Source organism: Malus sylvestris, chromosome 9 (assembly GCF_916048215.2).
Source record: "Malus sylvestris chromosome 9, drMalSylv7.2, whole genome shotgun sequence".
In the NCBI taxonomy this organism is placed as follows: Eukaryota; Viridiplantae; Streptophyta; class Magnoliopsida; order Rosales; family Rosaceae; genus Malus; species Malus sylvestris.
The window spans coordinates 5,471,633-5,486,942 of record NC_062268.1 but is presented as its reverse complement, the minus strand read 5'-3'; the positions used below and the strand labels follow the sequence as shown (position 1 = coordinate 5,486,942).

The window sequence follows — 15,310 nt, the reverse complement described above, 5'->3', positions numbered from 1 at the left end:
TTTTGCGAGGATGATTTAGGAATAATATTCTATAAGATAGACGGTTTGGATCGTTAAAATACAATAAAAAGTGGGTCCCAAAACAACATGCCAACAATTACGTAAAAAAAAAGATGTCACGAATCTGCCCCATTAATTATATATAATCACATTGAAATAAACAAAATATAAATGTGTATAAAATATAAACAATGTGGACGTATAATGTTTCATCAAGCATTTTATTATAATTTACTTTTTTATGTTGCAATGACGATATCTCAAACTAACTATGGGATATTTAATATTTCTAGAGTAACATTCAAAGTGCACAGAACTTCTTCCCCCGTCAGGATGTTATGTGCCCGGATTTCAACATATACAGCAAAATCTCATTCCACGTATCAATGGGCCCAGGCAAACACCAGTGAACACAGTCAGCAACAGTCATGTTCCGGTGAGGTGAGTGTCCGTAGAAGTTAGGATGTCCATCAGGCCTCAGCAACATAGCTTCAGTTGTATCCATTAACCTAAATTCAAGGCCTCTTTTCATACCTTTCTTTTCTGCTGCTTTTAGCTCCTCTACTTGTGCCAAATACATCTCCAAAATACGCCCAGCGAGCTTCATTTCTTCTTTGCAAAAAGGCCTTGTCCTCGCACAATTTCCTCCCTCGTTCCACGCCCCGTTTTCGAAGTGTGCCGGCGAAAACGTCCTCAAAAATGTCACCCCCTTGTAGTTTTTGAGGTTCTGAAGGGTCCTGAATACCGTTTGGAATGCCTTTTTGTAGCCGTAGTGCGTGAGAAAAGATTTCATGTTGTCTCGTCCGCACTTGTGACACCCTATAACGCGACCATTTTCGTAGTATATCAGCGGCAGGAAGAACCATTGGCCTGCTGAGACGATGACATAATCAAAATTTTCAACCTCAGTTTCCCAAGCCTTGTCTGGCTCGTCTAAGTATAGGGTCCTGATGCTGTTGATGTTGTGGCCATTCGGGTCCGCCTCTCGAGATTTAACCAAGTAGGGTGCCCAGAGATTTGCCATAGTGAAGTTGTAATCGTGGTACACATAACGCTTGAAATAATCCGTGTTTGTTGAATACTTGTGAGAAACGTCTTCAGGATAAGTCACCTGAAAGAAAGAACAACGTCAGTTCCATAGCCTGACTTTCTTGAAATTACTCAAAATCTTTGTACTGATATGTAAAAAGAAAATTATGGACGTCGTTTCCATAGCCGGACTATCTAGAGTAACTGAGGGCTTACACTGGACAAAAGGCAGAGCAATGACCGCATTTGATTCATTCCCACGGAATCACCAAGAAATGCCAATGACTTCCCTCTAACAAGCTCCAAGAACTGAGCTGCATCGAACAATGGCAACTCGCAATTTTCGGGCTTCCACCTCCATTTCATGAACTCCGTGTCGGGCCTCCCGAATTTCATGCAGTTCTGCTGATCAATGATCAAATTGCAAGTTTCATTTGTGTAGTAAGCAGGTCCATCTGGATATGGAATCCAATTCCCAGTAAATATTTGGCATTGGTCTTCGTTTTCGATGGTTTTTAATCCACTGGTAATGTTGCTGCTAGGAGATAGCAATGGAGAAGTTGTGCTGTTGTTTATGCAGAGAGGGATTATGGTGAGCATAAGAAAGGTGAGGGCTAGAAGAATACCTTTTTTGTAGGTGTTGTTTGGTTGTGTGTATTTTGCATTAGGCAGATCAATGGCTTGAAACTTCATGGTGGAGAATTGTGAGGCAAGATTATAGATTATTGGATTCTTGAAATATATTTATATATGGGTAATATGTCCAATAATAATGTGATAATTGAGGAAAATTAGCAAATAATTTGTTATGGTATGGGTTACCAACCAAATTATGATGCAACTTTTCTTTTGGTGGGGCATCATTTTTCATAATTAAATACAACCTTGGACAAAAAATAGCAAAGCCACCTTACATATATAATTGCATACACATTATTTGGGGATAATTACCTTCTAAACAGGTGCATGTGCACTAAGTTTTTCATTACTTGATCATTATTGACCTTTTCAGAATTATTTTTTCTGGCGATATTATTTTTAATTACACTAATGTATTGTAAGAGATTTGAACTCAGGTGCAAAGAGCTGGTACACTATCCTAATTAACCAGCTTAAATCGCATCAGCTTCCTTGACCAGATCTATGGTGGCCTTACCTTGCTTGGCTCATAGTTGTGGCGGATCTCAATAGAAGTGGTAAAGTTGCAGGTTGAGATGAGCCTATTGCTGGAGACGAGCAATAAGAGGATTTCGTTTCTCGGATTAGTGTAGGTCAGTGTAGGTTTCTTTGTACTGCATCAACCGGATAACATCTCGACTAGCGAGTGATGGAAACAACCGCTTGTGAGCTATGTGGTTTTGATGTAGCCTCACTTGTTAACGATAATTTGATGTGGTATCGCTTGTGTTGCGGTGACATTATGTGTGCTCTATATTTATGTTGCATCTGCCATCTTTGTGGCATATTTGTACCGGGGTGCTTGTGCTAGTGTGAGTGTGTGTGTGTGTGATTATGGTAGCCAATTAGAGAATTATCGTCATTGTTTGTTTGTGCGAATTACCTTCTGATCAAATATTTGGTCACTGAAAATTGTATCCATATGCCGACCCTTGTAATTGCTAATGTTATCATTAGTAATGGAAAATCGCTCTTGTTTCATTTATAAAACAAACTCGCATCTGCTTCAGAATTAGCCAAAATGAATTTGATTCATTCATTCTTGGGATAAAATCTTGCCAACAATAATTGAGTGCATGTATACTTTGGCTTATTTCATATGGATGGTCATCAGGTACTTTGTGCCAGAAGTGATTGGAGTATGATGGCCAGGTCTGCAGTGGCTTGAGAGTGAAGTCAGAAATGATTGTAAAGTGGAAAGTTCTCAGATTAGGCTCGTGGTCTCCATTGTTCACATCGTCAATGTTTGGTTTGACAATAATGCAGCTTTGGCTACATGTCTATGGACTTTACTTATCATCGGGAACAAAATTATGCATAGCATGGTGACGGTAGTTTTCTTTGAAGTGTGATTTAATAGAGGTAAAACACTGTTATAACCCGAAACCACATTCTCGTTATCAAAGATTGAGTTATTAACTTATTTGCCACCAAGAGTTGCTTGGTTGCTATCGCATTTACCTTGACAGGCTGTCTATTCAAATCGTTTCTGAAGTGAATTGAGACGAACAATTAAAATGGGTATTCACTGTAGACAGGTAAACAGGGTGACCTAGTAATGTTGATATATGAAATTTACAATAGTGTAATACAATTGCACATTTTTTACCGATTAGTTGTGCACGACGTCCGTCCTTATTAAGTTAAAAGGACAAAATTTGTATCGATAATGTCAATAACGTGTAAATATAACAAGTTGATGGTTTGTTTATTTTGATATACATTGAAATGTTGTTTAACAGTATTATTGATGGGTTATGATATTTTGTAAGCTGTGAATATGCTTGATCATGGCCACAGGTAGGTTGCAATTCCCAACTAGCCTCCTCTGGGCTCAGAAGGTTGAATAACTGTGGTTTGTCATCAGTTGTTTCCTTCTTTTTAAGGAAAAAAAAATATTGATGGTTTATCAACATATTATGTCTTTTAAGAAAGAACCAACATCATCATGTCATGAGAATTACATTTCTAACAATCATCAACAAACATGTCATATGATCTAAAAAAATTAGTTAAAAAAGTTAGTCTTCTTAACATTACCCTTATCTAAGTATATACGTTGTGTGGAATAATCTCGCAAAGTAAAAGGACAATGATAGCCATTTGATGCTTTTCCAATTACAGAGAATCTAAAACTTGTGCAATATCCCTCTGTATACAAAACTACAACCAAATGGGACCAATAGCTTCAAAACAAATATATTCGTGGTTGAAAAAGTTGTGAGATAGAGGCCAGTAAAATCAATCTCATCACCTCTACTATCACCAACACCAAGTCCTTTTCATCCTCCATTGGAGTAAAGCATTAAACAGTTTTGTATAGCTCAGTACCTGAAAAAATGGGGCTGGATATAATTGCTATAATTGTTTAAGTTCTCTTTTAAAAAATAATAGGGTGAAGGGTAGGCTGTACGTTAAGCAATGGGGCAATTTTGCTGCCGGAGCAGCATGTTCATTAGAGATAAAGATAAAGCATGCATTCCTCTTTAAGACGATGAACTCATTCATCTACTTATAAGTTTATAAACTGTATTTACCATAAAAACGTTTAAAATCGGAATCGCTCCATCTCTTAATATTTATTTGAAGATCATTCATACAAAAGATTATTCGAATGGAATATCATTTAGTCATCTAAATGTATGAAATAAATTAACGATTTATCATCAATATGCAACTTAGTATCTACACAGGTGATTTAATAATACATGTAAAGAATAAGCCAGGCAAAGAACTAGCCATAGCAATATTATTTGCGGTGGCTTTTCACTGTGCTCTTTTCTGTCTTTTTCCGCCTAGTGATATTATTTGCAGGGGTTTTTCACCTGGTGATATTGTTTGCGGTGGTTTCACCCTGCTCTTTTCTTTCATTTTTCACCCTGCTCCTCTCTCCGTGCTGGTTCATGAAGATTATGACAACACACTTTTTTACTTCAAATGTGCCATGACCTATGTTCTTGTACCTGGGGGCGTTTGTTTGCCCTCACTAAGTGGGACTGGACTAGACTGGACTAGCTGTTAGTCCAATACTGTGTTTGTTCCATGCTGGGACTAACATTAATGAGACTAAAGGGGACTAGTATGGACAAAACCCTTCACTAAGAGGTCTTAGCGAGACCCCCCAATAACCATGAGACTAGCTAAGACTATCTTCTCTCATCCTCGTCATGCTCAACAACCACTCCCGATAGACTCCCCGTCATCTCCGGTCACCTAGATCATAATAAAATATTAATAATTTATATATTAAATAATATAATATTAGAATTTGTTATTATCCAGCTTCTTAGTCCAACACTGCACCAAACGCTTCACTAAGTTAGTCCAGCTTAGTCTAGTCTAAGCTAGTCCAGCTTAGTCCTTGAAGCTAGTCCAGTCCGAGATAGTCCGGCGCAACAAACGCCCAAGGAGTAGGATCCCCTTCTCTCTCCTCCTTTCATATATTTTTTTTATCTTATTGTCTTTATAAAAAAATCAATATAAGATGTTGACATGGTTAAACTGTAACTGTTCAAATAGGAGAAGAGGGTGTTAGAATATGAGTATGAAACTGAATATTATAGCCGGTTGTAGTGTTTCAATTGACGTAGAAAAGTCTTGTTAGAAAGCTTAAAACTATCCTAATTCTTGTAGGATTGTAATTCAGATATGATTTAGATTCATAGTTGGTATCCTATGGTGTTTCTAATAGGATCGAATTATTAGGATTAATCAATTATAAATAGTGGTCACTGCTCTCACAAAATACACGCTCAATATTGAACTAAGACCTATTGTTAGTTTGAGTACTTTTGGTTTTGCAAGAGAGGAGAAGGTGCACTGTTTAGAAGTCTACTTTGGCTTCTTCTTCTACTGTTTTTACGGGTTAGTTTGTCATTGTGTTTATTGAATTGTGATTTTAATACTTGTATAAATTTGTGATTCCTGAGCTTAATCTCTTAACTTATATTTATGATAAGTTTAATCTTACATGTGGTATCAGAGCCTAAGATTGTTGCTCTTGAATTCAAATTGAAAGTAAAAAAAAAATAAAAAAATAAAAAAAAGCAGCAAAAGATGTGATGGTAAATTAGCAGTGGTCAAGCTTAGTTTGTGAGATAATATGTAGGTTTTGAATTGAGTTTGTTATATGCATATCATGTTTGCCGCAATACAGGTTTGTAATATTTGTGATTGCCTGCCAAACGAATGATGGCTAAATGTTGAATTCAATTTGGTAAAATTGAACTATTAAGCTTCAGCAACTATTAATTTTTCTTGTGTGTGTTTGATTCCATGATGATGAATTTTTATAAGAATTAATCAAGGATTCATTGGGTAATTATGGAATGCGAGTACATAAGCTATTGTTTTCGTGGGTCTGATCGGTTTGGATTAATGAATTTGATTATAAAGATGTTCATAAAATATGCCTTTGTACAGACCTAATATAAGTAAGATAAAAGAAAGATGAAATGTTGGTTTGAAGACATTAATAAGTTTTTTGTTTGTTCAGGAGATATTACGGTTAGTCTTTTTGCTGGGAATTTGTGTCAACGGGATTCAGGCCATCCTTTTGGTGATGATTTTGGTTCAGCGGGTCTGTAACAATGGCAATGTACTTCGATAATCTACGATGATACGGGTCCACTGGAATCTATGGTGATGACAATCCACATGGATGGGTCTCGAGGATTGATGGATAATTTGTTTTGTTGATTTGTGGTCGGGTCAACAAATATGGGTCCAGTGATGCATTTAGGTAACTCAGTTCATTTTTTTTTTTTTTTTTTTTTTTTTTTTTTTTTTTTTTTTTTTTTTTTTTGGTACAAGCATCATATGTTGCAATTGTAAATAGTAACCAACAATATCCGAAAGGTACAAATTAAAACCAGAGCAGAAATGCATAAACTGATACTAAAAACCATCCTCAGATGTCAAATACTAAAGAGAAAAAAAAAACTGACTATTCACTGTTTCGTTCTCATACGAAAAACTTAAATCGTTGACGTTGTCATATGGATCTACGATTGTGCAGGTAGAATGACATCTTCGACGTCACACTCCACGCTGCTAATGCCATCAGAAGGGATTTGAGGTTCGGCAGTTCCGAGAGGAATCGATCCTTCCGCAGCAATCTTTGATACGGATGGCATAGTAACAGTTGCAGCAAAAGGAGTTTGGCTGAGTTCTACGTCCAGGCTCTTGACCGCATCATGAATCAATGAACTATTTTCAGGACCGAAATCTGGAGGTTGGATTTGAGAATCCTTACATAGGGTTTCAATGCCTGTTATGACAGAGACAGAGGCAGGTTCGGCAAATATAGGAGTTTGGTTGAGCTCGAGATTTGGGCTCTTTGCACCATCATGACCCAATGCACTCTTTTCATTTTCAGAATCCACAGCCTGCGCTTGAATTTGATGATCCTTAACTTCAGTTTCAACGACTGGCATGACAGAAATTGCTCCGGGTTCAGCAGATGCAGGTGTTTGGTTGAGTTCACCAACTGGCATGACAGTCATTGCTGAGGGTTCAGCAAATACAGGCGTTTGGTTGAGTTCAAGTCCAAAGCTCTTTACTTCATCAGCAAATGATGTACTCTTTTCAGAACCCACAGCCTGAGTTTGAATTTCAGGAGCCTTACACACAGGTTCAACGCCTGGTACGTCAGCAATTGGTTCAGCTGTTGTTTCTGTTTTTGATGCTTTATTGGCCTCGAAACCATTTGGCCCTTCCATTACTGTGGCAACTTCAACTTCCTCCAACACTTTCTCCTGTTCAACAACATTATTATGCTCTGGCTTTGGCATCGCAGGGGCAGATTGGCTATCAGTTCTTGGTTCCGGAAATTGTTGTGACATGACTTTTCTTCCCAAGGGCAGGCCTGCATCATTCTTCGGCAAATTAACAACTGGAGGAATCATAAAAAGGAAAGATTTGTTTTCAAGTGACTCCGGGATTCCAGACTGAGGGACAGAGGATTGAGTTTGGTTAGGAACTGTAGGTATTTGGGGTTTCACATCAACAGGTTGCCTATTACTTTGTTCCGATGGGCGGGCAGACTCATGACGCTGAGATTGTGGGTTGAGAGGCGGTAGGGGAATTTCTCTTCTTTTGCACATCCTAATATGCGGAGCAATGTCATTTGCTGGTGTAATGGGAGTGATTTTCTCCTGTAGGAATACAACACCCCTCAGCTGAGTGTCAGTGTCTCCGACCCTAACATTCAGAAGATATCCAGCATCAAATGCCCCTTCAATCACGCCAGTGACTACCTGGCCTACCATTTCATTCTCAACATCATCACTTGCACTTGCACTCTGTTTGGTTTTCTTCAAACTGTCAGCTCCTGGCATCACAGTTGGACTCTCTGCCGGAGCCAAGTTCTCATCCTTACGTGGACGTCCACGTTTTCGCTTCATAGGGGGGTCTGGTGAAGATAAAGAGCCCGTTCCTTGACTCTGTTGATTCATGCTGACAGATTTCACGTTTTAAAGTTTTCCCATGCGGCGGCCGGCGACGGCGAGGAAACGAGAGGCGGTGTCAAATCAAGGAAATCCAAATCCGCGGCAATCAGGTAACTCAGTTCATTGTTTCATGCATGATTAATTTGTTCTCTTATATGCATGATTATAGTGTGATGAGTTAGAGCATGATGAACTAAGGCTTTCATAAGGTTTTATCTTGAATCCTTTTCTGCTAAACCTTTCTTCTCAATTTCGAACATTTGTTATATCGTGTCATTTTGCTTGTAAAATTGAGTGTCGTGCATCAATTATATTTTGATGGATATTATATAATAAAAGTTATATTATATAATATCAAGGGGTTTCCAAGTATAAAGAAGCACAAACACGAATCTATTTCAATATATACATGGATACATAATGTGCTAGTGCATGTATCTGCTTTGCCATTCACATTGGTTAAGCCAAATTTTGAACTTATGAGCATATATGATTAAGGATTTTTGTATAGGTTGAGTCTCATCAATTGTCATGATGAAGCAAATATGCTTAGTCTATCTGACGGCTTAGAAGAATGCTAACGATATGTATGCTATGCATTGTTTCATGTATGAATCTCGATATATAAATATATATATAATTATAGGGAGCGGCACATGCACATCTTATTGTATCTATATCAAATAGAACTTGCATAAGTTTATCTGCATATTGATGCATGCATACAAGAAAATATGTGAACAGATGAATGAACATATATATGTGAAATATGTTTTGGCTAGAATCGTTATTGTGCATATATGGCGGATCTGTATACATTGGTATAAATTGGGTTTTATCTTATAATGATCTTATTTTTCATTAGTTGACCCAAATTAGATTTTGTGGCTATATATATTGATTGTAGCCTTAAAAATTTATTTGTATGATTATATAGGTCAAGCTATAAATTTAGAGAATTAGCTTGTGTCATCTATACGCAGGAATGAGAAACAAATTAGCTTATGTGACCTGTTGTCCATATTTTTGTACAACACAAATTGACATTGCCGAATGCATATTGATTTAATTTATGAATTCATAAGAAAGCATGTGCTTATTGTATTGTGAAAATCATGGAGTTTAAGATGCATTCTTATTGTATAGGTGTATTTGTGATTTCATTTATGATGCATGCTTCCGCAATTATGTTTTGATTGAAATATCAAATAGGGAGGAAAATGAATTTTGAGTTCTCCAAAAGAAATAGTGGTCTTGATTATCTCGTTTTAATCAAGACATATTGTTGTGATATATATCCAGACATTATCAAAATTTGGTTGATCTTGCTCAATGGATATTGAACTAGATATTGAATTAGTTAGGATCAAATTGAATGCAAAAATATTGTGCTTGCTATTTTGATTTTGATAATTGTTGAAAATGGTGATTTTGGGTTTATGTAAGATAAGTTTTTCCGAATGGATTGTGACTATCTTTTGATACATAGACTATTTGCACAATGGTTTAGGTGTATATTGACTAAACTGAGATTATGCAGTTGGTGAGGAATCGGGAACCAATTGGTTCATATCTCCGGTTTCTTTATTGGTTGTGTAGTACATTTTGCTTATGCTTAAGTGGGAGAATCATATGGTCAAATGTAAGCATAAGGCTAAGAGTATTTAGGCTGGCCATTATAATTCATTTGGATGCTTGAAAACCAATTTATGGTTTTATTGAAGCAATTGGTTGAATTAGTATTTATGGTTTTATTGAAGCAATTGGTTGAATTAGTTATCTTACTTAATTAGTTTAAGTAATGAGAAGTTTAGTGCTATTTGTTGGAGCTAAACTTGACTTGATATAATGGGAGCAAACTAATTTATGTGTTTGTTCTGGTCAAGTAAAAACACATTGTTATAAATACAAATTGGATGCATGTGATCATGGAATCTGTTTGCATATTGGTTGTAGCAATGTTTCTTTGATTCTACATTTTGAAATGTATAGATATAATGTATGTGATGTGAATTTCTTATGCGATGAGACTAATTGATCACATTGATCACTTCTATTACAAGTTTGCGAAGCTGAAAATTTAGCTTAGTTCATGCTCAAGTGGGAGAATATAAGATATAACGATATGAGCATGATAGTAAGTTGGTATTGATTTTTGACAGCTTGTATGATTCAAACTAGAATAGAAGGTCATATGATAAGAATGCTAAGGAACTGGATTGAAACTACACGAATTTGGTTTCCTATGTGGATTTTGATAAGTCATTCAATGTATTGCAATGATTGTTAGTTAATGCAGTTGATATTAACTTGTACTTAACTTGGTTGTGTCAAGTATGGCATAGATGAGTGGGAGCAAATTGGTTTGGTTTTGCTACGCAACGTTCACATAATTACAAAGTGCAAATTAAGTATGTTGTGAATTTTGGGTTAATTCTGTGATGTAACAGAAAAGATTCTTAAGTTCCATACTTTAAAATGCATTGGTAAGTTGTGTGTGAGGTTAAGCTTTTGCTATCCAAAAGATTTGGCGATCATTTCTATGAATATGAAGACTGTGTGATTAATATGCTTCATACTTAAGTGGGAGAATGTTAGAATATGAGTATGAAACTGAATATTATAGCCGGTTGTAGTGTTTCAATTGGCATAGAAAAGTCTAGCTAGAAAGCTTAAAACTATCATAATTCTTGTAGGATTGTAATTTAGATATGATTTGGATTCATAGCTGGTATCTTATGGTGTTTCTAATAGGAGAATTATTAGGATTAATCGATTATAAATAGTGGTCACTGCTCTCACAAAATACATGCTCAATATTGAATTAAGACCTATTGTTAGTTTGAGTACTTTTGGTTTTGCAAGAGAGGAGAAGGTGCACCATTTAGAAGTCTGCTTTGGCTTCTTCTTCTACTGTTTTTACGGGTTAGTTTGTCATTGTGTTTATTGAATTGTGATTTTAATACTTGTATAAATTTGTGATTCATGAACTTAATCTTTTAACTTATATTTATGATAAGTTTAGTCTTATAGAGGGAAGGGGAGAGAGATTAGGAGGGGAGAGAATCCTCCCTTTTCTTCTGCAAAGCTGTGTGGTACGAACAATGATTTACGAGGGAGGACGAAAAAGAGAGGTCGACGTTTAAAGAGCCTGGTTTTTGTTTTCTACCATAGCCGAAACTGGTATGTGTTCATTTTCATGGCAGAAACCACCCAGAAACCAAATGGGGAAAGAAGATTCAAGACCACAACTGCCATATCTCCTTTCCATTTATTGTAATTGAGGAGCTTGGCCCCAAAAAAGGGCTAAGGGGGAGACTATATTTGATCAACCTGATGCCCTTTTTGCTAAATAATAGCCCGATGAGCTCCATAGAATTAAGTCTAGTCATCGATTGGAGATTAGTTTTTGAACCAATAATGCCATTTTTTTAGCTTTAGCCTTCTCCATTGAAGATAACCTAAAAACTTCTCTATCTCTAGCTAGCAGGCTTGTAAATCCTCTTTTTTAAGCCCTAGCTGAACTGTAGCAACGTGTATGTATTTCTAGTTACTCTTAGTTTCTTCTGTAATTATTACTTATATTTTAAATAATTTTGCATTAAAATATTTCATACAGGGTTCAGTTAACGACAATTTTCAAATTCATCGAATAATATATTTGATTAACCAAAAAAAAATAATAATAATCAAATAATTTATTTGGTATGTATAAACACACATTCTTTTTTGTACTTGCTGTTTGAATGCTTTTAATCGAATTCAACCTAGAATATTATACTTTTAATTTGGATCTATATTGCATGGTCTTAGGCACATTCATCAATCAAATCAATTTTCAGATAAGGGATTCGAAATACGCTAATTAAATTTTGCAAAAAAAAAAAAAAAAAGGAAAATTTCTATGGAATTGAAATGTAATTTTAATAAAGTTCATTACATGCTTCGACATTTAATAATTAATATGTCAAATGAAATAAAAAGCTTCTAGACAAACGAGTTCACATGAAGACACAATCCTTTTTCTTTTTCTTCTTTGCCTGCATCTGAAGAAAAGGAGTCTGACTGCCAAGGGTTGTAGAGGCCGACGGCATAGAAGAGGGCATAGCATAACGACAGTCTCCAAATTCGGTTGGCGACACTAATTGAAGACCTCCAGATTTTCTTTTGTGAGGCTCATGGGTATGTTGCGCTGATGGAGGCATACTTAAACCTTCAAGAGTTTCATCCTTAAGAATTTACCTCAAGGTCTGAGAAGAGACAGAGAATCTCAGGGAGAGAGATGCATTTCTCTGGGGTTCTAGTCACTAACGCGAATGCCTTGTGGCATATGATGGTAACTATTGATAGCCTGCTATCAAATGATCAGGCTGAAGATCAGCCTGTCGATGTGGTGCAAATGTTGGCACCGTTCACTGTGAATTTCACTTGTTGTCGAGGAGTCTGTTGCATCTACTATCACAAATATCTATTTATATATATTGAGTTAATTACTGTCTAGCATTGAAATATGATCCATATGCATAAGTTTAAAAAACTATTTACAGATACACGATATTGATCGACTGGTGTCGATAAGTGTGAGCAATGTGCAATCTTCTGAAGTCCGCTCACCCCCTTGTGTTGTGCCCTCTTCTGTTACGTCAGCCTCTACAACCCTTGGCAGACTCCTCTTCAGATCAGAGGAAGGAATAGAAGAGGAAAAATAAAAGGATTGTGCCATCATGTGATCTCGGTTGTCTAGCAAATCAAATTCGAGAAAGAATCTTTGCTCCCTCTTCCCTGGGTATGCTTTCTTCTTCACCGCCCCAATTTTTATTCCAGTTGAATTATTATTAGCATTTGATTTAAACGTTTCCATCGAATATAATGCAGATTTTTCACGGTTTTCCTTTGAATTTAATGTTCAAAACGTTCATTCGAATTTAATATCTTTTAAACTTAATTTGCCAAAATATTTTTATAACAAAAAATAACTAAAAAAGAGATAGAATCCTTCTTGCCTGCGCAAATTTATGAAAATATCAACAAAAAGGGGAACTAATAGATAAGGATTTCAAACTTAATCACCAAGTTTGCATCGTAAATTGTGGGACTGGCTCCATAAATATAAATGTGAGATTGTACTCAATTTCATAGAGCAAACGGAAACTAACATCTTTCATTCACGCATTTACTTACGCATTCCTGAAACAAAAGGAAAAAGATGTAGGAGCCTTTCTTACCACCAAAAGTGGTTTGATTCTTTAGATCCTTTTGGAGTATGTATGATTTCCCTAATTTGGCTCATGTCAGAGAGGCAGATCCATCCGCCAGCCTATATATTATTCATGCATATGTACAAGAACCCCAAAAGTCTCAACCTAACAAAAACGCAAAACAAATTCTCAAAAACCCTAGCCTTATACTTTAGGCCATGGGAAACAAAGCATCTTTTTGTTGTTACAATTCATCCCGCTGCGAGGAGTACTCAAACTCGAAAAGTAGTAGAGTTTCAGAGCGGGGAGAGGAGGAAAAAAACAAGCCTCATGAGGACTACTCAAACTTGAAAAGTAGTAGAGCTTCAGATCTAGGAGAGGAGGAAGAAAACGAACCTCATGAGGAGTACTCAAACTCGAAAAGTAGTAGAGCTTTAGAGCGAGGAGAGGAGGAAGAAAACAAATCTCATGAGGAGTAAAACTCGAAAAGTAGTAGAGCTTCAGAGCCGGGAGAGGAGGAAGAAAACAAACCTCATGATCGAAACAGTGACAGAATTAGCAATCTTCCAGATGCTATATTACATCAGACAATTTCCTTGTTACCCATCAAAACCATTGCACAAACCAGTGTTTTATCTAGAAGATGGAGTTATCTATGGGCCTCCTATCCTGTGCTTGACTTCTCTGAGGTTTTTCCAATGCCCTATCCCAAATATTTGGTTAATGAGAAAATACTTGATCAGCAAATAAAGCAATGAAGTCCATAACCACAGCATTGCCCCGCCGCCATGAAAACTCTAATATAAGGGTTTTTCGTGTTTTGGGCCATATGAGTTGTTCTGATTTGTATGATTTCATTGGTCGGGTGGTGAAGCATAGAGTTGAGGAACTTAGTCTTGAAATCTGGCCGAGAGATAATTGTGAAATTCCATATTGTTTAATTGAATGTGATTCGTTAAGAGCAAGTCCACCCTTGTGGATTGCTCGGGGGACAGGCACCAGGAAAGGGCCCGAGGCCCGAGGGACAACCCTCCAGCCTTAGAGAGTCCGAGTGAGGGTGGGAGCCCGAGCACAAGGGGGGGGTGGGGAATTGACAAGCCTGCAGCCCGAGGGCCATGCATTTTTTTATGTTTTTTTGTGTCAGCCCGAGGGCCTGCAGCCCCATTTCCATGTTTTTTTTATTTTGTATTATTTAAACAAACAAAAAAAACTAATATTTTATTACCTATTGCCGGGGGGAAGGCTCCAATGGTGGAGATGCAAAAGGTAATTACTGTTCATTAATGGCGGTTACTATTCATTAAAGGCAGTTACTGTTCAATATGGTGGATTTGATAGTTGATTGCCAGGAGGGAGGGCTCAAGGGTGGAGTTGCTCTAAGGAGTCTCAAATTGGAAACGGGAGCTCTACAATATAGATGCATAGGGCGGCCAATTTTATTAAAACTTAGTTCTAAGAGTGGTCTCTGTTCCTTTCACTCATTGTCTCTAACCGGTGTGCATTTCTCGGATAGTGCTTTGGACGATGTGGATTTATTTATCAGTTCTTCATTCCCTTCTATTGAGAGATTGACTGTAGATTATTGTAAAAATATGAGTCATGATCTTATAGTTAGAAGTCCCAACCTCAAAGATGTACAAATATCCGGAATAGTGATAAACAGTTTGGACATCAGTGGGACGAGACTAGAGAATTTGAAGATCCAATACTGCAGGGCAATATGGCTTGACAATGTTGTGAGTTGGATAAAGATTTTTGCCCTGAACCTACGACTTCTTGATTGGGAAGTCAATAAAATCACCGAGAAAATTTTGATTGACATCTTTCCTCTCCTGACTATTAAGGGTAATTATGTAAATGAACTAGTTGGATAATACTTAGAGAGTTAGTTGGATATCTGTTCGTTTGGTTGAGGTGTGTAGTTAGTTAGTTGGAGAGTGATTGGTAGTGACACAT

General features: G+C 36.9%; 2 protein-coding genes across 2 annotated transcripts; both read right to left on the bottom strand.

Annotated features, from left to right (window-relative positions):
• Positions 1 to 207: 207 nt before the first annotated feature.
• On the bottom strand, positions 208 to 2,439 carry LOC126583012 (protein trichome birefringence-like 19). Its single transcript, XM_050247304.1, has 2 exons — positions 1,246 to 2,439; positions 208 to 1,111 (listed from the first exon to the last, which is right to left on the bottom strand). The coding sequence occupies exons 1-2, from the start codon at positions 1,720 to 1,722 to the stop codon at positions 329 to 331; spliced, it is 1,260 nt and encodes a 419-aa protein (XP_050103261.1). The 5' UTR covers positions 1,723 to 2,439; the 3' UTR covers positions 208 to 328.
• A 4,087-nt stretch (positions 2,440 to 6,526) lies between these two features.
• On the bottom strand, positions 6,527 to 8,270 carry LOC126583011 (uncharacterized). The gene has a single exon (XM_050247303.1). The coding sequence runs from the start codon at positions 8,160 to 8,162 to the stop codon at positions 6,711 to 6,713; it is 1,452 nt and encodes a 483-aa protein (XP_050103260.1). The 5' UTR covers positions 8,163 to 8,270; the 3' UTR covers positions 6,527 to 6,710.
• Positions 8,271 to 15,310: the final 7,040 nt, after the last annotated feature.

What these genes read in the sequence shown, in the direction of transcription:
- LOC126583012 (XM_050247304.1), bottom strand. Translation starts at nt 1,722, where the DNA reads ATGAAGTTTCAAGCCATTGATCTGCCTAATGCAAAATACACACAACCA. An exon ending in TGCTCTGCCTTTTGTCCAGT is followed by an intron (nt 1,112 to 1,245) that starts GTAAGCCCTCAG and finishes TCTTTCTTTCAG; the next exon opens with GTGACTTATCCTGAAGACGT.
- LOC126583011 (XM_050247303.1), bottom strand. Translation starts at nt 8,162, where the DNA reads ATGAATCAACAGAGTCAAGGAACGGGCTCTTTATCTTCACCAGACCCC.